This window comes from Marmota flaviventris, chromosome 3, assembly GCF_047511675.1.
Source record: "Marmota flaviventris isolate mMarFla1 chromosome 3, mMarFla1.hap1, whole genome shotgun sequence".
NCBI classification, from domain to species: Eukaryota; Metazoa; Chordata; class Mammalia; order Rodentia; family Sciuridae; genus Marmota; species Marmota flaviventris.
This window is the reverse complement of record NC_092500.1, coordinates 125,035,648-125,060,573: the sequence shown is the minus strand read 5'-3', so window position 1 is coordinate 125,060,573 and position 24,926 is coordinate 125,035,648. Positions and strand designations below refer to the sequence as shown.

The 24,926-nt window shown below is 44.8% G+C and overlaps 1 protein-coding gene across 1 annotated transcript; it reads left to right on the top strand.

The window, feature by feature from the left end:
* The first annotated feature begins 14,399 nt into the window (after positions 1–14,399).
* On the top strand, positions 14,400–23,368 carry LOC114104928 (complement C1r subcomponent-like protein). Its single transcript, XM_027951260.2, has 5 exons — positions 14,400–14,549; positions 16,728–16,917; positions 19,365–19,490; positions 19,641–19,715; positions 22,396–23,368. The coding sequence occupies exons 1-5, from the start codon at positions 14,481–14,483 to the stop codon at positions 23,166–23,168; spliced, it is 1,233 nt and encodes a 410-aa protein (XP_027807061.2). The 5' UTR covers positions 14,400–14,480; the 3' UTR covers positions 23,169–23,368.
* The last annotated feature ends 1,558 nt before the right edge of the window (positions 23,369–24,926 follow it).

Sequence of the window (24,926 nt, the reverse complement as noted above, 5' to 3'; positions counted from 1 at the left end):
AGGTCCCAGGGGACTGAAATGAAGCTGACCTTTCACATCACTCTTCCAGCAAGAGCAAGGGGGACCTCTGGTTTTCTCAAGGGCTTCCAGGATCACTATCTAGCTGGAGGTGAGACTCCTCCTTCCCTCTATCCTCATTTTTACTCTGGCCACTAGGGAGAGGGGACAGTCCTCTGGGTCTCAAAAATAGTCAGGCCATTAGGCTCACAGATAAAGTACTTGCTTCAGAGCCTCTAAAATGGCATCCAAAATTGATCATGTGAAAAGGCTTTGGTATCAAACTATTATTAGCTATGTGAGCATATACAAGTCTCCAACCTTCAGCTAATAAGCTGCATATGCCAGTCATCCAAGGAAGTACTGAGAGTACTTCCAACCTCCAAGAAGTTTTGTGAAGATGCCATAAACCATCACCCAGCAAAGCACCAGGAACAGAGTAAGCACTGATAAATGTTCAACATCACTGCTAGTATTGCTCCCTACCTCTGCACTTAGTAACTGAAATTTCCTTAACTGGAAGCAAAGCCTTGTATTCTACAGTTGAGGATAAGGTGTCAATTGCCAATACCTCTGAGATTACACAGTGATGTATCTGTACCAAAGTGTAAGTGACCATAGCAGACAAGTGGGGATGATATAGCTCTTACCCTGCGGCCCAGGCAGGGAGATTGTCTGGGGGTGATGGGGGCAAAGGGGAGTTGTTGCTTTCCCCTCAGCCTCCAGAACCAGATTCTCCCACTAGATCCAACCCCTTATCCCCAGGAGAGGACAAGAGTGTTGCTCACAGAGCACCTGTGCTAGCATTAGGGAGGCTACTTCTGCTCCACCCCTGTTCTCCCACAGTGCACACTAAAGCTCCTCCACTGGAGGTGCTTGATTCCTGGTGCTGGTCACAGGTGACCAGGCTATGTCCAGGCCGCAGGCTCCTCCAGTCACCAGCTGCAGACTCAGTCATTTTTTCCTTGACCCTCTTGCTCCCAGATCTTTGTCCCCACCTGTAACCAAAAGCTCAGTCCTTTTCCCCAACGTCAATTCAATAACGGGAACATGGTTTTGACAAAAAGGAAAAAGAATTTTTATGGCTCTGCTACCAAAGGAGAAACACAAGGGACTCCTGTCCCAGAGGCTGTGATTCTGCCCATCTGGAGGAACAGGGGGATTTTAAAGGAGATATTCAAAGGCTACATTCCAGGTGTGTCCTGACAGGGGGTCCCAGGGCAGGCTGGTGGTGTGTTAGTATTCACTTGTTAATTTGGGAGATATTTACTTGCTAGATCCTCTAGCTGATATCTCTTTCCTGTGGAGCACAGATAACTCAAGGTAATCCTGTTCCCAGCCCCCAGGTTAGGAAGGGGAGAGGGAAAAGAGGAAAAGGAAAACATGTCCCTTTTAAAAATAAGCCTCAGGGCTGGGGCTATAGCTCGGTGTCAGAGCGCTTGCCTAGCATGCGTGAGGCACTGGGTTAGATCCTCCGCACCACATAAAAATAAACAAATAAAATAAAGACATTCTGTTCATCTACAACTACAAAAAATTTAAAAATAAATAAATAAAATAAGCCTCAGGGCTATATTCAAAAGATGAAGCGGACCACTACACACTGACAACAAACCAGCACCCTTACCCTGCCCTGGAGTTGTTTCTCACCCTTTCCTCTTAGGAGGCTTCCACCCTCCTACTGACCCTGATTTGCAGAATGTCTTAACTCCTGTCTACACCAGCTCAAGCCTTCCCTCCTCTGGTTAAGCCTGGTTTGGGCCCCCCAGCCCTAACCCACAAATGAGTGGACAGGCCCAGGGTCTACATAAGTGGACCCTGAACGATCTTCTTTCACATATATGTGCATAGCCTGTACGAGTCTTTCTGGTACACACCTCTTCTACATACTGTCTGTGGGGACGTGTGTGTATCATAGCGTGGCCTTTTTCCTTCCTTGTCCCGCAAGCCTACTGAAAGTCAGCATCCTCTCTGCTCTTTCCTTCGTGCATGAAACAATAGCTATGGCTTCTTCCTTGACTTAGGCAGGTGACACAGAGCAGAACGGAAAGCATCATTGAGGGATCCACTGTCGCTCTCTCCTGTGTGATCCTGAGCAAATAATTTTACTTCTGTGTGCCTTTGTTTCCTCACAGGACTGGTCCTGTCCAGCTCCTATATTCTACAACTGATGTCTCCTGCCTTCTGTACCCACCCTCTCCCCTTGAGTTTCTCTTTCCAGATGTTTTCAGAGGAGTCTTGCTCCATATCCTTAACCCAGCTGCAAGGAAACTATTGTCATCCTTAATGTAACTGGGGCTTCTGCTGGGTCCCCAATAGAGAGAGAACCCACACAGGAAGGGGTAGCTAGACGGCAAAGCCCCTCTCCTTGAGGCTGTCCCCACCCTGGGGCAATCACCACCCCTTTTCTGTCCCCCTGCAGTCCCTTTATCTTTGAGTAGCACAGATGGGACAAGGTACATGGTTTGAATAAGTGTTTATTAAAATCTTGGAGAAAACAAAAGGGAAATGGAACAGAGTTATATACAAGCATAGCTTCATCCATGAACCCATTGTCAAAGGAAGGGGTGTGCAGGATAGAACAGAACTGCTCTGCTGTTAGTGTGCCAAGATCATGGGCCATGTGTTTAAAGACTTTGCTGCAACATAAAAGTCTGCACAAAGCCTGTGGGGTGTGGGAGGTTTTGAAACAGGCCAAATTCACCCCACTCCAGACTCTCAAAAGGAGCTTCTCCTCCAAAGAGAAGGAAGCTGGAGAGGCTGCAACACCCCCCCCCAACCCTGATAGGCGCCAAAGAAGATGGGAGCCAAGGTGGCCCCTGTCCCCACTAACTCCAGCTAATGAATCTGCGACTGTAACTTTCCCAGCATCTATGTGGCTGACCTATAGCTGCCTCTTCTCCCTGGCCTTTTCTCCTTTAAACTTCTGCTGATTTTCAGGAATTGTGGAGATGGCAACTTTGAAACGATTAAGTTCTTCCCTCTTCCCTCAAAGTTGGCTTTAAAAAATACCTACTTTCCTACCAACCTGACTCCACATATTTCTGGCATAGTGAGCACTAATGGCCCAGCCTCTTTCTTCCCTGGGCAGGATTTTGTGCTGCCCGGTAAGTTTAGAACTAGATTCTATAGACTCAGAACTTGTTTATTTGGGCAATCTGCCGGAGTGGAACCTCCTGGGATTCTCAGGATGCAGAATTGCTATTAATTTCCCTGAACTGGAAAGGGCGTTTACCTATGGCTTTTTTTTTTTTCCTTTGTACTGGGTATGGAACCCAGGGGTGCTTTACCATGAGTTACATCTATTTATTTATTTATTTATTTTTATTTTGAGACAGGTTCTTACTAAGTTGTGGAAGATTTTGCTGAATTGCCAAGGCCCTCCTACCTCACACAGCCTAGTTGCTAGGGTTACAGCACTCACTGGGCTGGCTGGGGCTTCCCTTTGAACCCTTTGCTATCCTCCCAAAGTTCCACCATCTCTCAGGTTAGCCTCCTGCAGGTTACACTTGGATCTATCCAGTCCTACCACTGGATGAGAATGGATATTGGGCCCTTCGGATCTAAAGGTACAAAGAAAAGATCAGAGTCCTCCCAACTCTCTGGATTCAGGTTAATGTATCTGAAATACAAAGAGAGCTAGCAAAAATAACATCATATATATATATATATATATATATATATATATATATATATATATATATTTCAGTTGTTGATAGATCTTTATTTATTTATTTATTTATTTATACGAGGTGCTGAGAATCGAACCCAGTACCTCACACATACCAGGCAAGTGCGCTACCACTGAGCCCCAGCCCCAGCACCCCCCCCCAAAAAAATAACATCTTGATAAATGTACTAAAATGAGGTCTGCTTCTGTGACAGCCAGCCTTCAATGATCCCCTTCCTGGAATTCCTGTCCTTGTATTGTCTCCTCCCACATTGCATCAGGGTTAGTCCAAGTGACTAAATGAATAGGCAGAAATGGTATATTATGTCACTTGTCACTTTCAAGGTTATATTACAAAGGACATCTTGGCCTCTGCCTTGTTTTTTTCCACCTTGAGTCACATTTTTTTTTTTTTTTTTTGTACCAGGGACTGAACCCAGGGGCACTTCATCACTGAGCTATATCCCCAGTCCTTTTCATATTTTATTTTGAGGCAGGGCCTCGCAAAATTGCATAGGGCCTTGCTAAGTTCCTGAGGCTGGTCCCAAACTGGTGATCTTCCTGCCTATCCAGCCTCAGGCTCTCAAGTTGCTGGGGTTACAGGTTTGTGCCACCATGCCCAGCTCTATCTTGGGTCACTCTTGAGAATACTCAAGTGTCCTATGAAGAGGGCCTTGTGGCAAGGAACTGAGGTCTCCTTCTACAATCATGGGAGTGCGCCATCTTGAAGGAAGACCCAAGATGGCCCCAGTCAAGCCATCAGATGACTGTAGCCCTGGTCACACCTTGATTGAGACCTTGTGAGAGACCCTGAGCCAAAAGGACCCTTCAAGCCACTTCGAGATTCCTGATGGTCAGAAACTGTGTGAAATAATGCACATTTGCTGTTTTAAACTGCTCAGTGTAGGGGTGATTTGTTACACAATAACAGATAATTAATACATAGTCCCAATCTTGAATTTCATCACAAGCAAATCTCTCCTAGAACCATAGCTTCAGTATTTGTCAGGCTGGCAAAAAATTGGGGGATGACTTGAAGCAATAAAAACATGTCCAGTCACAAAAAGATATGATTCTATTCAGTATACACAGGCATCCCATCCTAGCTAGAAGCCCAGATACCACCTGACCACTCGGTACAGGGGCTCACATTTCAGCATCAGCCCCTCCACACATCTAAAGAGAAGGAAGGTCAGAGACAGGCAGCTGTTCTCTTTCAATCCTCTGTAAGCTCCACCTGCCTAAATACTATCTGAGAAGCCATGTCTTCCCTATGTAATTGATCTGGCATCTCAGGTGGTACCCACCCCTTTCACTGGTGTGCAGCCTTATTCTGTGGCTTCATAAGGCAAGTATATCAGAGCACCACTCAGTAAGCTTCATGTCATCAAAGAGAGGGCATAACTGGAGATGGGGAGCATACTCACATGGCACCTGGTCTTTACTGGGAGGAAGCAGGTGACCAGTTCTGCAGAGGATCCTGAAGACCAGCAGCAGTGAGGAAGAGGTAGCATTTCAAATACACAAGGCAAAAAAGGGCCACACCTAGAGATTCATATATACCTCCCAGAAGAAGGAGGTTCTGGGTCCTCCCTACTCCTCTAGGGCCAGCACAGTGATATTGGAACCAAAGTTTCTCTGCTGAAAATAAGATGAGTAAGATGGGGAGATGCAGATGGAAGAAGGTTTGTGCAGGGGCCATCAAATGTAGCCAAATCTGAGCTGGTGTGGTGGTGCATACCTGTAATCCCAGCAGCTCATTAGGCTGAGGCAGGCGGATTGTGAGTTCAAAGCCAGCCTCAGCAATTTAGCAAGGCCCTAAGCAACTCAGTAAAACACTGTCTCTAAATAAAATATTTTTAAAAGGCTGAGGTGTGACTTAGTAGTTAAGTACCCCTGGGTTCAATCCCTGGTCCCCCCCAAAGAAAACAAAAACAAAACAAACAAAAAACAATGATGTAGCCAAATCTAATTCTTGAAAGGAGAAGGATTCCAGGGAAAGTGTGTGGAGACACTGTCCCATTGTGCTCTCCCAGACAGAGACTACAGGCAGCCCCCAGCCTGCCAACTGAGAACATCCAGGAGGAGCAGAACACACACCAGTCCCAGATATAATTGCTGCCAAAAAGCTGTATCACCAGATGAGGTGAGGGCCAGCTGGGCCCTCAGAGGGACAGAATCCTTCTTCCTTTCACTGGGTTGCTCTCTCCAACAAAAGGTGAAGAGCGAGGTCACGTGGTAAAAGTCAGAACTCTCACTAGGGAACAGCAAATGGAGCAGGGCTATGCTCAGACCATCTGCCTCCAATGCCAACCCTAGCTCCCAAACACACCTGTTTACCACCTGCTTCTCCTTCAACAAGAACTCCAGTACATACTTAGTACATACTTCCTGCTCTGCCCCACCGGAGACACAGGTGGTACCTAATGTGCCAGGAAATGTGCTCAGTCCTGGGGATGTTGCAACCTGCAGGACAAATCCTCCCTCAAGTAACTCACGGTCCTGTGGGAAAGACAGACAAGTGGACAGGTGGTTATCATGTATCAAGATATGCACAGGGAAAGTAATGGGATCCTGAGTCAAGAAGGGCTTTCCCGTGGAGGAGACACATGCAGAGAGAATCATAATAATGTCTGGCACCTGTGGCATGATTCCCACATACCAGGCACTTACTCCTCTCAAGAACCCCATCACACATTATTATCCCATTTTACAGATAAGGACACAAAGGAATGGTGAGTTTCAGGAATTTAATAAGGTTATATATCAAATAAAAGGGTATTACTGGGTTTGGACCCAAGCAGATTGGAGCTGACCACCTAACTCAGGGTTTCTCATCCTTGGCACTATTGACATTTTGAGCCAAATCATTTTTTGTTGCAGGGGTAATGCCTTGTAAATTGTAGGATGCTTGGCAGAGTCCCTGGCCTCTGTCCACTAGATGGCAGTAGCATCTACCGCTTGTAAAATCCAAAACAAAAATCTGTAGATATTGTCAAATATCCCCTGGGAAGAAAAATTGATTGAGAACCACTGACCTAACCTCTTTGGCCTCTCTAAGCAAGTAATGATGATTATGATGATGACGATGATGATGATGATGATGATGATGATGATGATGATAATTTACATTACTGTTTGCCAAATGCCAGGCACTCTCCTAAACAATATCGGTTATTAACTCATTTAATCATCACAATAATCTTCTGATATGGGCACCATCATTCTCTGTTCCAAAGAGGAGGATATTCGCAGAAAACTTATGTAAATTGGCTATGGTCATACATCTTCTATGTGGTGCCTGGCTTTGAGCTTGGTGAATGTAGCATAGGAGCCCACCCATTTTACAACAATGCTATACTGTTTTTTGGTCTCTGTTGACTGAAGAACATTCTATTGAGCTAGGCACCCTTAATGCATGCCTATAATCCCAGTGACTCAGGAGGCTGAGGTGGGAGGATCACAAATTCCAGGCCAGCTTCAACAACTTAGCAAGAACCCATCTCAAAATAAAAAATAAAAGGGATAGAGGAGGTGGCTCAGTGGGTTCAATATTCAGTCCAAAAATATAGAACAAGATATTGGCCAGGGAATCATGTGTGCAAATGTGAGACACATTCAGGAAACCATGTCATCAATGTGACTGGAACACACATGTGTGGCAGAACTGTGCAGATGCCAAAACACAAATAGAGCCTGGTTACAAAGGAATAAACTGCATGGTCCACATATAGCTCAGGCTGCATCTTTTGGATTGGAAGATAGAGTCCTTGAAAATTTTTCAGCTTGCAAGGGGCATGATTGATGAATATGGACAGATTTGACCAGGTAAGAAGGGCAGGCTTAACACTCCTTTGGATTGATTTGGCCCCTGAGTGTCCATAACCAATGGAAATCAGAGTCCTAATTTGCAAACCTGAGATGACATGGGTGGTGGAAGAGAATGCAGAACAAACCCCAGTCTAATTGGGGTCATCCTGTCCCCTAAATCCCTGCCCTGCCTAAATCAGTACTGGCCATTCAGGACAGAAGCCCAGGCTCCCAACTCAGCCCACTCAGGCTGCTTATCCTGCTGCTGTCCTCTATCTTCTTTCCTATGTGGTGCTGGGTGTAGAAGTCCCACCATGTCCTGACCCTGGACAAGGTGTCTAAACACAGGAAAACCGTGGAAAGGAATAGCTGTTGTTGCCTCCAGGGCCCAGGGTCTTCCATGGCTGTTTGGATTTCAAGAGAGAGAGCAAATTCTTCTTTAAACAAAGGCTGCAGAAAAACCTCCCTGGCCAGAACACATCCCTCTTCTGTTGGGCCCTTCCCCCTTGCAGGACAGCAGATGGCAGCACCAACAAGATTGTCAAAACCAAAAGTAAAAGCCCAAATTTCAAGTGTGTTTATGCACTTCCTGCCTTTACACGCATGTATTATTTCTGCTTTTGTTCCCCACCCACCCCCGCCCTCTGCTCCTCCTCAGTTAATGAGAAACAAAATCCAATGGACCCAGATGTAAGTTTAGAAAGTGTGAGAACTAGAGGCAGGGGAGGAATATCACTTTGTCTTTAGACAAAGCCCAAGTGTATTCCTGGTCCCTGGAGCACCCTTGTTCTCACTTATCCAGTTCCCCAGGATTAAAAGAATCCACAAAGAGCCAGGTGTAGTGGCACACGCCTGCCTGTAATTCCAGCTACTTGGGAGACGATTAGGAGGATCTCAAGTTCAAAGCCAGCCTGGGCCCTTGAACCCTGTTTCAAAATAAAATAAAGGGGGGAAGACTAAGTGTGTAGCTAAGTGGTTGAGTGTTTGCTTAGCATATATGAGGTCCTGGGTTCAATCCCCAGTACCCCAAGGAAGAAAAAGAAAAAATGGACAATTCCTAGTAGAGCAAGGAAAAGAAAAAAAGGATCTACAACTGGCCTCCTGAGGCAGGAGGATCGCAGGCTTGAAGAAGCCAAACTTGGCAATTTAGCAAGGCTCTAAACAACTGTCTGTCTCAAAAATAAATTAAAAAAGAACTAGGGATGCAGCTCAGCGGTAAAGTACACCTGGGTTCAATCTCTGGAACTGAAGAAAGAAAAAAAAAAAAAATCCCCAGAGTCAGAGTCTCACACTATTTTCAAGATCTGTGACTTCATCCTTCTAATCCTCTCTGGCTTAGAAGGGATGATCCAGTCACGCTTATAATTTTAAATGTATTTATTTTGTAACTAGTAAAGTGACTTAATAACATTACAGAAATTTGACTAAGCATCCTTTAAATTATCCATAACCCTGTGCTCTAATATGACACAGTTGTTGGGGGAATTTGCTCATGGAGTTTTTTATAGTTGTGAATATAGTGTACTTGCAATTTGTAGCTTGCTTCTTTTCACAGCTAGCCTGCAGGAATCTCAATCCTCCTACCTATATTTAGGGGCCTTAAAATAGGCCAGATATGGCTTATACTCTCTAGGGGCTCACATTGGGATAAGGGAACAGGGGCCAAAGTGAGTGATTGACGCATTAGAATAAGGTGACCTACTGTCCTGGTTTGCCTAGGATTGAAAGGTCCATGTTTCAGGAAACCCCTCAGTCCCAGCTCAATCATGATGATTTCTAATTGATCACCCTGTTAGAAATAAGTCCCCCTGAATTATACCAGTTCAGAGTTCAGAAGTCCACTTTAATTTATATATTGTCCTTTTAGCTATACCATTTTTGCCTCTCCCCACCTTTGTTTGCCCTAGGGTAACTGTTTTTAAATTTTATAGACTTTAAAATTATTGCAGGGGCTGGGGATGTGGCTCAAGCGGTAGCGCTGCTCGCCTGGCATGTGTGCGGCCCGGGTTCGATCCTCAGCATCACATACAAACAAAGATGTGTCCGCCAAAAACAAAAAAATAAAATATTAAAAAATTCTGTCTGTCTGTCTCTCTCTCTCTCTCTAAAATTCTTTCTCTCTTTCTTAAAAAAAAAAAAAGAGATTTTTAAAAAAAAATATTGCAAACCCTGAAGAGTATTTGCTTATGTAAGTTATTTCTATTAATATTCAATGTTTTCGAAATTAAAACAGAAAGCCAGATATTGTGACTCATGCTTATAATCCCAAAGTTATAGAAAGCTGAAGCAGGAGGATCACAAATTCAAGGTCAGCCTCAGCAACTTACTGATTCCCTAAGCAACTTAAGGAGGCCCTGTCTCAATATAGAAAATAAAAAGGGCTGGGGATGGTGGCTCAGTGGTAAAGCACCCCTGGGTTCAATCCCCAGTATCAACAGAAAAAAAAAATTAAAAAGAAAAATTTAAAACACAAATATACACAACACACATTCCAATAGTTATCAGGCGATAGATAAATCATCACAGATCATGTAGCCTCTGGTACGCTCCACTGTATACTCATGAGAGAATGAGAGGGAAATAAAGCAAATAGTATCTTAATGCTTTTATAAAATCATTTTGACCTAATAGACCCCCTGAAAGGATATTAAGACTCTCGCCCCAGAGGGCTTCCCAGACAATGAAGAGAGCAACTGCTCTCCAGAGAAACATCTACCAGGAATTCAGAATACACCCTTAACTTTCTAGTCTTAAAGTTCATATTTGTTACACTTCAGGTAACATGAAGGAAATTTATAACCTTCTGAGTTCAACCACTCATCCTATATGCTATAGTTTCCGTGTAGATCGCATCTACACATATTTTATTTTTATTTTTAAGTTATTTGTGTGTGTGTGTGTGTGGTGCTGGGGATTAGAACCCAGGGCCTTGTACATGCAAGGCAAGCACTCTGCCAACTGAGCTATATTCCCAGCCCTTTAATTTTTATTTTTTAGTTTCTTTTTCTTTTTTTTTTATTGGTGCATTATAATTACATAAAAGTAGGATTTGTTATAATATATTCATACGTGCACAGAATAAAACAGTATAGTTTAATCAATTTCATTCCCCAGTACCCCCACTTTCCCTGCCCTCCTTCCCCCTAATCCCTTTCCTCTATTCTACTAGTCTTCCTTCTATTTTTTTCTTTTGTTTTGTTTTTAATTTGTTATAATTAGTTATACATGACAGTAGAATGCCTTTTGACACATTGTACACAAATGGAGCACAACTTCTCATTCCTTTGGCTGTACGTGGTGTAAAGTCACACCAGTAGTGTAATCATACATGTATATAGGGTAATGATGTCTGTCTCATTCTACTGTCCTTCCCATCCCCACAGCTCCAACCATCCTCTCACTCCCCTCTGCACGATATATTTTGTTTTTATTATTTATTTATTTATTTTGGTACCAGGGATTGAACCTAGGGGCACCAAACCACTGAGCTACATCCTCAGCCCTCTTTTGTATTTTATTTAGAGACAGGGTCTCACTGAATTGTTGAGGGCCTCGCTAAGCTGCTGAAGCTGGCTTTGAATTTTCCATCCTCCTGTCTCAGCCTCTCAAACTGCGGGGATTACAGGTGTGAGCCACAACTCCGGGCACATCTATACATTTATAAACCTTACAATACAGTGTGATAATTTTTGCCTTAAGGCTTTTTATGTATTTTAAAGACCTTGATAAGGAAAATGTATTTTACATTCACCTACAAATTTACTTCTTTATTCCAGCCTATGGCTCTGCTCTTCCATCTAGCCTCATTTCCCTTCAGCCTGAAGAACTTTATTCAGCACTCTTCACAGTGCAGGTCTGCTGCTGACAAAATCTGTAGATTTATTTCATCTTCATATTAGAAAAATATCTTCACTCGAAAAAAAAACTTGGCCGACTTTTTTTCTTTCAGCCCTTTAATGATGTTATTCCACTGTCTCCTAGTCTGCCTAGTTGTTGATGACAAGACAATGACATTGAAAATATTCTTCTCTGTTATGTTATGTGTCCTTTTTCTCTGACTACTTTCAAGATATTTTCTTTATCTTGCTTTTTTTTTTTTTTTTGAAGTTTGACTAAGATATGTCAATGTGTGCTTTTTTTATTTTTTACTTTCAACTCTGCTTTGGGGTTACTAAGCTTCTTGAGTCTAAAAATATGTATCTCTCACCAAAATGAGAGAAAATTCAGTCACTGTTTCTTTGAATATTTCTTCTGCATCATTCTCTTTCTCTCTCTCCTGAAATTCCAAGAAAACGTATATTTTGTGTTTTGTTTTGTTTTTTTATATTGTCTAACGGTTTCCTGGAACTTCTGCTCTTTTAAAGAATATTTTCCTCTGTTGTTCAGAGGAAAGATCACTGACTTTTCCTTCTGCCATCTCCATTCTTCTGTTACGTGTGTGTGCTTCCAGTAGGCTATTTACTTAAGCTACAAACTGTCTTGAGATAAACAATAGCTCAAATGTAAGTTCAGATCTTTTCAGCTTAGTGGAGTCTGTTCCATGCATGCATTATTTAGAGAAGCAAAGGTAGAAATATCTGATACACTCAAGCTGCTTCCAGCCTGGTTATGAGCCAAGCATCACACAATGAGAGGAAACCCACTTTTAGAGGTTGGAGCTCAAGGGAGTGGCTCAGAGGCCCGATGCTATAACCTTCACAGCCTATTCTAGCATCCACCTGTGGCCCCAGAGAGATCAAAGTGAACAAAAGCTGCTGGTGATGAAATTAAGGAAGGAGTGCTAGTTCTCCCTCAGTCCTGCTCCGTCCCCACAGCTCTAAAACCCACATCATCAACTTCTCATCTTTCCTATCTCCCCACCCAGACATGGACAAGTGTGCCATCCTGCAGTGTCAGTCCTGAAAAGCCTGTGTCTGCATCTATGCCCATAATTACTTAGGTAGCTATTCTGCTTCTCCTGCCCAGGCTAGAAACCAGAGAGCAACAGCTACTTCTGTGTCCCTGCAAGCTGGAGAAGAAGCCTAGGTGCAGGGGAGGTGGTGCTGCAAACAGGATAGAAGCACAGTTGTAGGCCTCACACCAGCTACACACAGCTGTCAGGCTCCATCTCCAGGGCCAAGTCCCTGGAGACTGGACCCTGGACCTCAACACCCTGCAGCTACACCACTTAAGTGAGAACAAAGCAGATCCTCATATTCAAGTTGTCAGATTTACCCAAACAGGGACCCATACATCTAGCCCCAGACTGACACAATCACCAGCTCTAGGGATGTCACTGTCTCTTTCTCTTTTGGCTTCCTGTCCTCTTTCCATCCAGCACTTTAACCCCTGTCCATGAAGGGGCAGCCAATGTCCTGGTTTTCCCAGAACTTGCTTTGTTATAAAACTGAAAACGCAGGAAGCCCCTCAGTCACATGCACATCAGGACAGCTGGGCCTCCTATATGCTCTGGAGCCTCCTTTAAAGGCCTTTTTCCTCGTTTCCTCCAGAACATCTCCAGGGAAGTCTCCTCAGACCTGCTAAACTAGTATTCCAGTCCCCACCCCTCTTAGGAATAGCTCAGGAACAGAGGATAGTTCTGATCCTCCCTGATTTTTCAGGGGAATAAGCCCTGACCTGAGCCACACTGGTTTCTTCCCAACAGGTGGGTTGTGGGATTGGAACCTTGGGCACCCCATGAAAGCAACTCTGGATTTCCAACTGCTATATGTGATCCTAAGAGTTAGACGACAGAGTGGGTTTCAGTGCTTTGGGGGGAAGGAAGAAATCCCAGCCAGAAGGGCCTGTTCCTCAAAAGATGAATTTTGGAGATCATCCCCAGGTGTATTTGGGGTTGGGACATGGTGCACAGGGTAGAGTAGATTTCTAGACTTTGCCTGGGACATCAGGTATGACTCTGCCATCCCCTTATAGCTATGGACTGTGGCTCTTTCAAACCTTTTTAATCTGGAAAAACCAAACATCCAGAACATACCCTGTTAGGGATTATAACTTGCTGCCTTTGTGAAAAACCAAGTTACTAAAAGTAAAATGGAAGAAACAGTAGATTCTTCTCAAGACAGGTATGTGTCTAGACCTTCCATACAATTGCTTCCTCTGAGGACTAGACCACCTACCTCCACAAGGGCTTCCTGGCCCACTGCCAAGCCATGAGTAAGAGTCCTTCCCGGGAGTGTAGTGAGGGAGCCTCTGACCCCAATTGTCCTCTTGTATCTGCTTAAGAAATTTGAAGTGACAGCTGAGCTGATTCCTAGGGATGTGGGGATACTTGAGCTCACCTGTGGCCCTGACCATGGTAGATAAGGAACTTCCAGAGGTTATGGGAGGGATTTAAAAGACTATATAAGCCAAGCAGCAAACACATATAATTCCAGTAACTCAAGAGGCTGAGGCAGGAGGATCACAAGTTCAAGGCCAGCCTCAACAACATAGCAAAACCTGTCTCAAGATAAAATTAAAAACGGCTGGGGAGTGAGCTCAGTGGTTAAGTACACATTAGTACCAAAAATAAATAAATAAAATAAAAGATGGTGTAAGTCGAATGACCCCAACCCATCTTTGGTGAAAAGGGAGAGGAAAAGAATGCTCAAGTTCATGGGTCGCAGGTTCTCCAAGCTGCAGGATGGTAATGTAAGGGAGTGGGAGGGAGAGAGATGACTGGTTAAAGGCTCAAGCCATCATACCACACGTGATACACATACAGTAAAAATTAGTTTTTACTGTATACAAAAATCAAAAAAAGTGTCAAAAGGTGGTGCCCTCCACTCTGATGCCTGAAGGCCAGCATGGTTTTGGAGATTGTTTTTCCCAGTTGTGGTGGATAAGCTATTGGACAGCAGGTGGCACTCAACCCAGAGAATTAGAAAAAGGGAACTAGTTACTCAACTCATTTCCAGTAACTTCTCCCTCCTCCCCACAGGGCCCACAGAGCCTTCTCCAGCCCCACCTCCTGTTCCCTGGCCTGGGCCAAGTCCTCTAGCAGGTTCCAGATGTCTGGTTCCAGATGGCTGGTCCCAGAGTTGGGGAGCTATCTCTGGAAAAGCCCTCCCTCCACAAGCTGCCCAGGCAAGATGTAAGTGTGCCCCGGGGAGAGGCCTGGAAGAGGAAAAGGGTGAGGAGAGGGAGGATAGGACAGGGAACAGGACACATGCAGCCTATGTACACACAGCCCACGCACACACACGCACAGAGCAGTTAGTCCAGAGGGAACTGGAGTTTGCTTATGGCCTCTAGCAGCCTTCTTCCCTGGAGCTGGTCAGGCTTAATGCTCTGAACAGGAAACATTTAAATGTCCCCCTCTTGTACCCTCATTGCTGCTTCAGATCCAGGCAGAAGGCAGCCCTTCTGCAGATGAGACTCTCCAGGGAAAGGAGCAATGGCAATGTCCTCAGAGGGTGGAAAACTGAGTTCTGCAGCTCAAGCCGAATGGGAGGCTGTAGGAATTGGGTGAGGAAAGGGTAATAATGAGGGAGTAGACAGGAAGTGGCCAGGCCTCAAGGGCTGAGGCCAAAGCTACTGGCCCTGCCTTTGCCACAGGCCTTCCTATTCCTTATTGTCACTTGGCCATGGATATATGTTATTTTCATATATCCATGGCCTCCCCTACTCACAGGTGCTGGCTCCTCCTCTGGGGAGTCCTCCAGTCTTACCCCACACAGGGCTCTGTGTGTGCCCTTGGCCTAGTGACTCCCCCAGGAGCTGACATCCCCTGGGTACCCAAAGCCATATCTTAAAGGCCAAGAGAGCAGCACTGAGGCTCCAGAGGGTTTACTGTGAAGTTAGTCTTCCAGGACTTCGACTTAGAGCCATTTCCAGAAGGGGATTCTGTCACAGTGAGCTCGGGGAGAGGGCTTTCAGGGACCCTGGGGAGGGAGACTCCCAGGGGCAGTGGGAGGTGAATCTGCCCTGAATCGCCCATGGGGGGGGGGGGGCAGGGGGATGAAGAGTGCAAGTCAGGGAAGTGGCAGTCTACCCAAAACATGGCTTCCTACCAGTGTCTCTGTCCCTGGCTACTATCTGAGTGCTGGAGGACAAAAGAGAAAGTGGCAGGACAGGTCTTGCATTTTAGACTTACAAAAGGAAACATAAACATTGCAGCTCTAGAGGAAAAGGTCAAGGACTCACACATCAGCTATTGTTGAGTTCCTGGGAAAAGTTTACCTTGGCGAAGATACCCCAAGACTTCTTAGGGCATGGGCATTATTCAGAATGAGGACATTTTTAGAACAGTACTTTATATTGTCTTTTGGCTTAAATTTTGTTTATATCAAAATAAAACATGCACATATTTTTTTTTTAAAAAAAAAGCAGGGTCTTTCAAGGCTTCTAATGAGAAATAGCAGTCTGCAGTCTACTCCTCTCACACCCCCTTAAATGCTGCTCCCCAGGAGCAATCCTTTCCAATTCATGTAACGGTTTCATTTGGTATTTACCTTCATATATATGAATAATGCTTATTATATTATGCATTGTTCATTTTCAGTCTATTACTCACTTTTCAATTTTAGTCTATTATTCATTTTTCATTATTTCTCATTTCCTATTAATTCCAACCATAGAAAATAAGGACTGGTTTTATCTTTCTTAGACCTTCACCATCCACATTTCCCTTGCCCAATTTTCCCAGTTTATCAATGTTATCATTATTAGTTGAATCTATATTTATTATTTCACATTTGTGCACATAGTATTCAGTAATTATATTTCCTTCTCCAACTTTTGGGTTTCCCAGGAGTCAGTAATGACAGGGAGTTCTCTAAGGGCGGGAAGGTTGTTGGGTTTTGTTTCAATTTTTAGTTTGCTTAGTTCTCCCTGTAACTAATTTCTTCCAAACTCTTATCCAGGAATGTACAGCTTTTCTCAAAATACTGAGGCACAAGCTGGGCGCGGTGGCACCTGCCTATGATTCCAGCAGCTTGGGAGGCTGAGGCAGGAGGATAGCAAATTCAAAGCCAGAGTCAGCAACTTAGTGAGGCCCTAAGCAACTCAGGGAGACCCTGTCTCTAAATAAAGTATTAAAAAGGCCTGGGGATGTGGCCCAGTGGTTAAGTGCCTCTGGGTTCAATTCCCAGTACCAAAAAAAAAGAAAAAGAAAAAGAAAGTGTGGCCTTTGAGTGCCAGAGAGGTGCAGACCTTCTAGGTGGGACTGGAGTCACACACCAACTAACCCAAAAGTGACCCTGTGTCCACCAGTGGTGCAGACTCACTGTATACTTACCTGACCTCTCACTCCTCTGTGTCTTCCTTTCAGATCTCAGCTAGTAGGATAGATCTGAGCCAGCTCTGTGGTAAGCAGGGCTCCTCTCTGGGCAGCCCCCCTGGTCAGGGGGAGTTTGTGTCCTCAGGGAGGAGATTTCGGCTGACCTTCCGTGCACACACTTCCTCCAAAGATAAGACCACCCATCTCCACAAAGGCTTTCTGGCCCTCTTCCAAGCTGTGGGTGAGTATCCCTCCTTGGGTGCAGGCAGAGAGCCTCTGTCCCCAGCTGTGGTCCCGGTGTTGTAGGACAGATGAAGCTGGACACTGAGGAATCAGCAGGAAGCAGTATTGGCTGTAGCCCAGGTCCAGAGGAAGGCTTTCACCTAAATCAGTTAATTTCTCTGAACCCAAAGTTCAGAAATGTTTAAAACTTTATACCCAGTGTATACGGGGAGGGGGAGCTCAGAGACTCACAATCTGCAGAAGTTCACATAAAAGTAGGTTTTTTCTATTGTTCTGGGCAATCAACCCAAGCCTGGATACAAAAATAACTCTAGGACACTCTCTGTGAAAATCAGTGCCTGGGAAAGGGACAGTTGCCTCCCCTTCTCCCTCCCCACACCCCACCAGCTGGTTTTTCCAAGGAACCTAATTAGCACCAGCACCATCTACTCATCTACTCTTTTGGACACCCCTCACTCCCCCCCTCTCCACAACCCCACCCCCACCCCCACCTGTGGTGGCATAGGCCTGTAATCCCAGGGGCTCCGAGGATCCAGTTCAAAGCCAGCCTCAGCAAAAGCAAGAAGCTAAGCAATTTAGTTAGACCCTGTCTCTAAATAAAATACAAAATAGGGCTGGGGATGTGGCTCAGCGGCCAAGTGCCCCTGAGTACCCTCCCCCCAAAAAAAAGACTTTCCCCAGAATCTAACTACTTTCCTTTGAAATGTAAACAGCCCTGCAAAGGCTTCCTAGCTAAGGCTAGAGGCTGTGTTAAAGGAGCCTGTGTGCTTCCTTCATCACACTCTGCTTTTGTAAACACACTTTCCGCCTAAAAACTCTTACAATCATATGTAATTTTAGACTAGAAAATTTACTACACTAGATAGCCCATAAATGTTGTGAAAAACTAGTAAAGGGGTTCTCAACATCTGGAGTGCTGATCTCCTCCGGGCCCACAAGATAGTTATGACAAGATAGAGCAACAGGAAATAGGAAGCTTAACCACTTTTGAAACTCTTTTGCAGAAATTCTTGCTGATAGTCTAAGAACAATTATGGTGAGGGTCTCTGGAGAAGCTTAATTAAAATTTTCTGTGGAGTAGGGGGTGCCACTATACTGGTATCTTGAAGGGACAAGTGGAAACTTGAGTGACTGCTGAGGCTAGGGGTTCAGGGACATCTGGGTGGACCCCATCCTTGCCCCATTCTTGACCCTACTAGCAAGCAGCCCAATTAAGGGGAAATCATTGCTTAGCTCCAGCCATTGTTTCCAGGCAGATTTACAGATCAAGAGAAGCCAAAAAGAGTTTTAAGTAAAATTTTAGATTTTTCAAATGGTGACTCAGACTTTTTTTTAAAAAAAGTACTTCCATGTGTTAAATTAAAAGGCAAAAACACAGTAGATAGTGTGATAAGTGTTCCTCTGATCTCTGGCCCTTAGTTCCTGGTTACTTTCTCCAGAAACAACTTTGCTTTCCATTTCCTGCATATTCTTCCAAAATATTCTATACACTTTGAAGATATATTATGTGTGTGTTACATACTATATACAATGTTCTAAATTGTTTTTTCACTTGCTATATCTTTATTTAAAATTATTTAATTAGTTAGTTAGTTAGTTAGTTAGTTAGTTGTCAAGGGACCTGCATTTTATTTATTTATATGTGGTGATGAGAATCAAACCCAGTGCCTCACACATGCCAGGCAAGCGTTCTACCATTGAGCAACAACTCCACCCTCTCACTTGCTGTATCTTAACAATCATTCCATATGCATAGGATTAGCATTGACTCATTCCTTTTTAATGATCACAGAATATCCCTTTGATTGACATGTCATAATTATTTAATCAATTCTCTGCCAATAGATATTTTACTGCCATAAACAATGATGATGTGGATTGCCTTACATATACATTTCTGAGTGTGTGTAAGAGAGCATCTTTAAGTCTTAGAAATTGAAATGGTCGGTCAAAAAAGACTTGCATTTTTATTTTTGGTATTGTTAAATTCCCCTCCATAAAGGTTTTACTGATTTACACTCCCACCAACCATGTTTGGAAGTCTCTGTCTCCCCCATATCCCACTTAGCCATAGTTATTTTTGAAGTCTTTGCATGTTGACAACCAGTTAGTAAGAACTAGCTCAATTTTTTTTTTGGGGGGGGGGGTACTGGGGATTGAACCCAGGTGTGCTCTACCACTGAGGTACATCTATAGCCCCTCTTTTATACTTTATTTTGAGACATGGTCTCACTAAGTTGCTGAGGCTGGTCTCAAACTTGCCATCCTTCTGCCTCATCTTCCAGAGTTGCTGGGATTACAGGTATGTGCCATGGCACCTGGCCTTCGAATACTTTTTAAAAAGCACTGTTCAAGTCAAACAAAATATAGTTATGGCCAGAACCAGTTCCTGAGTTGCCACTTTGCAAGTCTGTGTGAGGCCTAATGACAGCTATTTTCCTACAGTTGTGAGCTGCAGTCAGCCCATCAACCAGGCCAGTGGAGGCTCTGAACCCATCATTGTACCGGGAGCCAACTCCTCCAAGATCCATAGACACTGCCAGGAACCCTATTATCAGGCAGTGCCAGCGGGTGAGTTCCCATCTGCTGAATAAGCAATTTCCATCTGTCTCACTCCCACCCAAAGACCTACTAAGGCCCTCGAAGGACCTAATCTGTTAGCCTGACACCTTCCAGTTCTGAGTCTGCTTCTTTGCTCCCAACCCCCATTTTGCTCCTCAGGGACACTCAGCTGCCCATCCTGGGGGACCTGGAAGGACAGACAGGATGGGGTGGAGATTCCTCAGTGTGTACCTGGTGAGTAGTTACCTGCCCAGTGCTGTTCTCATGGTCACTCCCAAACAAGCCTCAGCTGTAACTTGACCTGTGGGACACAGGGGACTAAAGGAAAGCCTTGGGGTAGAAAGAGGAGATGAGAGTAGATGAGCATGGTGGTGCACGCCTGTAATCTCAGCACCTTGGGAGGCTGAGACTGGAAGATCACAAATTCAAAGCCAGCCTCAGCAGTTTAGTGAGGTCCTGATCAACTTAACGAGATCCTATCGCAAAATAAAAAGGGCTGGGGATGTGGCTCAGAATTTAAGTGCCCCTAGGTTCAATCCCCAGGACCACAAAAAAAAAAAGAGAGAGAGAGAGAGAGGTGTGAGAACAGAAAGTGAGGAGGAAATTAGGAAGGCCCAGAAAAGAAGAGCCAAGGAGCTTGTCCCTTATTCTTCAAGGGTCAAAGTATGTCTGAGAAAAGAAAAGCACAAGAGGATAATCAGTTGGGTGAGTGAATGAGGAAGAAAAGGAAAGTTGAAATAAGAGAAAATTCTCTCTGTATGTATTTTAAGGGTACAGACAGGCTTTCTGCCTGCCCTCCCAAAATCTTCCTGCCTAGATGCTACACTATGGCAGACGTGTGTGTGTGTGTGTGTGTGTGTGTGTGTGTGTGTGTGTGTGTGTGTGTGTGTTGGGAAGGGTGCCAAGCTTCAAGCCCAGGACCTTGCATATGCTAGACAAGTGCTCTAACCAGTAAGCTATGCCCTAGCCCTCTACGTTTTGTTTTGGTTTTTTTTTTTTAACTGAGACAAAATTCACCATTTTAACCATTTTGAAGTGTACAATTCAGTAGATTTTGTAAAAACAATACCACTAATTCCAGAACATTTCCACCATCCTCCATCTGAAAAACCCAGTACCTCTAACTCTCTGTTCCTCCATCCCCTGGAAACCACTCATCTACTTTCTGTCTCTGTAGATTTGTTTATTCTGGACATCTCATACAAGTAGAATCACACAATATATGTCTGGCTTCTCCCACCTAGTATAATGTTTTCAAGGTTCATCAATGTTATAATATGTATACTTTGTAGCAGTACTTTATTCTTTTTCAGGGTGCAGTAGTACAGAGGGATTGAACTCGGGAACACTGGACCACTGAGCCACATCCCCAGCCTTATTTTGTATTTTATATTAGAGACAGGGTCTCACTGAGTTGCTTAGTGCTTTGCTTTTTCTGAAGTGACTTTGAATTCAGGATCCTCCTGCCTCAGCCTCCTGAGCTGCTGGGATTACAGGCGTGCACCACTGTGCACAGGGGACTTCATTCCTTTTATTCTTTTTTTTTTTTTTCTTTTTTGGTACCAGGGATTGAACCCACGGGTGCTTAATCACTGAGCCACATCCCAGCCCTTTTTATTTACTTATTTAAAGACAGGGTCTCACTAAGTTGCTTAGGGCCTCACTAAATTGCTGAGGCTGGCTTTGAATTTCCTCCTGCCTCAGCCTCCTGAGCTGCTCTTATTACAGTTGAGCACCACCATGCTATGCCCTCAGTCTTTTTATAGTTAAATAATATCCATTTGTGCCTATATACCACATTTTATTTATCCATATATCAACTGATGGGCATGTCATGTGGATTATTTTCACTTTTTAAAATTTTTTGTAGTTGTAGATGGACAGCATGCCTTTATTTTATTTGTTTATTTTTATGCAGTGCTAAGGATCAAATCCAGTGCCTTACATGTGCTAGGCAAGTGCTCTGCCACTGAACTACAGCCCCAGTCCCTTCTTTCCACTTTTGCCTATTATGAATAATATACTGATATGAGTGAAGTGGCTGGATCATATGATAATTCCATCTTTAACTTTTTGGGGAACCACCAAACTGTGTTTCATAGAAGCTGCCACATTTTACATCTCACCAGCAATATGAAGGTTCAAACCCATCACTTATAATTCACTTTTGTTTTTCCAGTACTGAGGGTGGAATCCAGGGGTACTTTACTACTGAGCCACATCCCCAGCCCTTTTTATTTTTTATTTTGAGACAAGGTCTCACTAAGTTGCTCAGAGTCTCACTAGGTTACCAAGGCTGGCCTTGAACTTGCGATCTTCCTTCCTCAGCTTCCCAAGTTGCTGGGATTACAGGTGTGCACCACTGCACCTGGCCACATTTTCAACTAAAGCATTACCTTCCAAATCCAATAGGATCCACAGAAAACCATAGGGCGAGCCTGAAGTTTCCTGCTCAGGGAGTGGGTTGGAGGACAGAAGATGCACATGATACAAATTAGGAAATGACATAGAAAACAGGCAAGAGGTACTAAAGACAAACTCTGCTGGCACCATGATGTGGCCCAGGGGTAGTCCCACCAAGAGTCTAGAGGAATGGCTTAAAGATGGCCGAGGAGGCAGGAAAGGGAGCCCCACAGAGTCAGTCCCAAAAGTGCTCATCCAGGCTCCCCACCTCTCAGTCCACTGTCCTGAGTCCCACACAGGTTATGTGCCCAGTAGTGTCAGAGTTGACTCACTGCTTCCGTCAGTCCCTGTGGTCTACACTCATGGGTCTGTGTCATCGTAAGGTCCTGATCCCATGCAGAGCATTACCTGGGGCCTTCTTTATGCATCCACCACAACACTCACAGAGCAGCTCTGTAATCCATGTGTCTGGTAGCAGGGCTGATTGTTCCCTTCTCCCTCTCTCTCCCAGTCTGTGGACAGCCAGTCACCCCCATTGCCCAGAACCCAAAGATCCTGGGTTCTTCCAAAGCTAAACTGGGCAACTTCCCCTGGCAAGCCTTCACCAGCATCTATGGACGTGGGGGCGGGGCCCTACTGGGCGACAGATGGATCCTCACTGCTGCCCACACCATCCAGCCTAAGGACAGCATCTGCCTCAGGAAGAACCGGAGCGTGAATGTGTTCCTGGGCCACACAGACATAGCTGAGATGCTGAAAGTGGGAAACTACCCTGTCCGCCGGGTCTTTGTGCACCCAGACTACCATCAGAACGAGTCCCACAACTTCAATGGGGACATCGCCCTCCTGGAGCTCCAGCACAGCGTCCCCCTGGGCCCCAACCTCCTCCCAGTCTGTCTGCCTGACAACGAGAGCCTCTACCTTGATGGCCTGTGGGGCTATGTCAGTGGGTTTGGTGTGGAGATGGGCTGGTTAACTGAGGAACTGAAATACTCACGGCTGCCTGTAGCTCCAAGGGAGGCCTGTGAGGCCTGGCTCCGGGAGAGGTATCGAACTGAGGTGTTCTCTGACAACATGTTCTGTGTTGGGGATAAGATGCAGATGAACAGTGTCTGCCAGGGGGACAGTGGTAGTGTCTATGTGGTGTGGGATGATCGCACCCATCGCTGGGTGGCCACAGGCATCGTATCCTGGGGCATTGGGTGTGGCAAGGGGTACGGCTTCTACACCAAAGTACTCAACTACGTGGACTGGATCAAAGGAGTAATGGACAGCAAGGACTGACCCTGGAACAATTGAGCAGTGACCAGTCTACACTGTGGAGGTTTCAGTCAAGAGAGGGTTGGGGGGCTGGGGATGTGGCTCAAGCGGTAGCGCGCTGGCCTGGCATGCGTGAGGCCCGGGTTCGATCCTCAGCACCACATACAAACAAAGATGTTGTGTCCGCCGAGAACTAAAAAAAAAAAATAAATATTAAAAAATTCTCTCTCTCTCTGTCTTAAAAAAAAAAAAAGAGAGAGGGTTGGGGATGAGGACCGAGCCCTGGAGGAAGAAGCAGGGAACCCCTATTTAAGTCATTGATGCAGTCAGCACATGGGAGAGAAATCCTCTCCCATCAACCTAAACCATCTCAAACAGGAAGCAGCACCCCACAGCCCCCTTCTCCCCACCCTCTACCTTCCTGCATGTTTGCACCAGGGAAGCAAGCTCTGGACATCTCTCAGCACTCACCGTGCATGTCTTTGGCATCCCTTTCCCGTGCTTCATCTGCTGACGCAGCCTCTCCTGTAATCACCTATGGACAAGTCACCTTCTCATCCTTATTCAGAGGAAATATGGAGGAAGGGGTCTAAATTGCAATTTTGTGAGGATCACGAGTTTGAAGCCAGCCTCAGCAATTTAGCAAGGCCCTAAGCAACTCAGTGAGACCCTGTCTTTAATAAAATATTAAAAAGGGCTGGGGATGTGGCTCAGTGGTCAAGCACTCTTGGGTTCAATCCCCTGTACCCCCCTCCCAAAACTGCATTTTTTTTCTGAACTATTCCAAAGACCCTTTAATTGACCTTCAAATATTCAAGCTATGGGCTTCATCACCTACTACAACTCCTGGATGCAATTATCAAAATATCCCCTTTTTTGTTTCACGTCTTCTCTATGCCAGGTGCTTCACATGTTATTTTACTTAGTCCTCACACTATTTTTGCAAAGAATGTGCTATTATCCACATCTTACAAATGAGGAAGCTGAGGTTCAGGGAGCTACGGTGACCCGTGTTAGTCCCACAGCTGGTGTTTGACTGCAGAGGCTGTGCTCCTTCAGGATGCCAAGATCCTCCCAGTTCTCCTCAAGACCTACCACATCACCCCCTTCCGTGTTCCGGTCCCTACATCCTCACAGATTCTCCCTCCCTGAGAGGTCTTGCTTCTGTGTAGATGGCATCACCTGCTCACCCTTCCTGTTGGCCTGTCCCATGCAAACACCTAGGTGAGCCTGGTGCTAGATTGGAAGTTCCTGCAGACAGCCTGGTTGGTGCCCCTCTCATCATGAAGGTACAGCTACCCAGAGAAGACCAACTCTTTAATTTTTAGTAATGGTTTGAGGTGCTTTATAGTGGAATACAAAAAGTAAAATACAACTATTCAGTGGAAATAGAAAATGAATAACATAAAACAGAACAAATTTATTAGTGTTGAAAGTCAAGTTCCCCTATGGTCAAAGGTTATATTTATCCTGGCAAAACAGCAGGATTCAAAGTTGTACATACATATGGTTACTTCTGCTTCTATTTTATAAACCTATAGGCAGTACAGAAGACAATAAAAATATTCTCAGGTGAGCATGGAGTCCCATGCCTTTAATCCAAACTACTGGAGAGGCTGAGATAGGAGGATAGGCACCTCAGGCTCGATCCCCAATACTGGGAGAAAAAAAAAAAACTCAAAATATTAAACAGAAAAAGAAAAAAATAAATAAACAGAGGTGTTTTGGGTGATATGATTTTGGCTGTTCATTTCTCCCCCATTCTGTATTGGCTAATTTTTT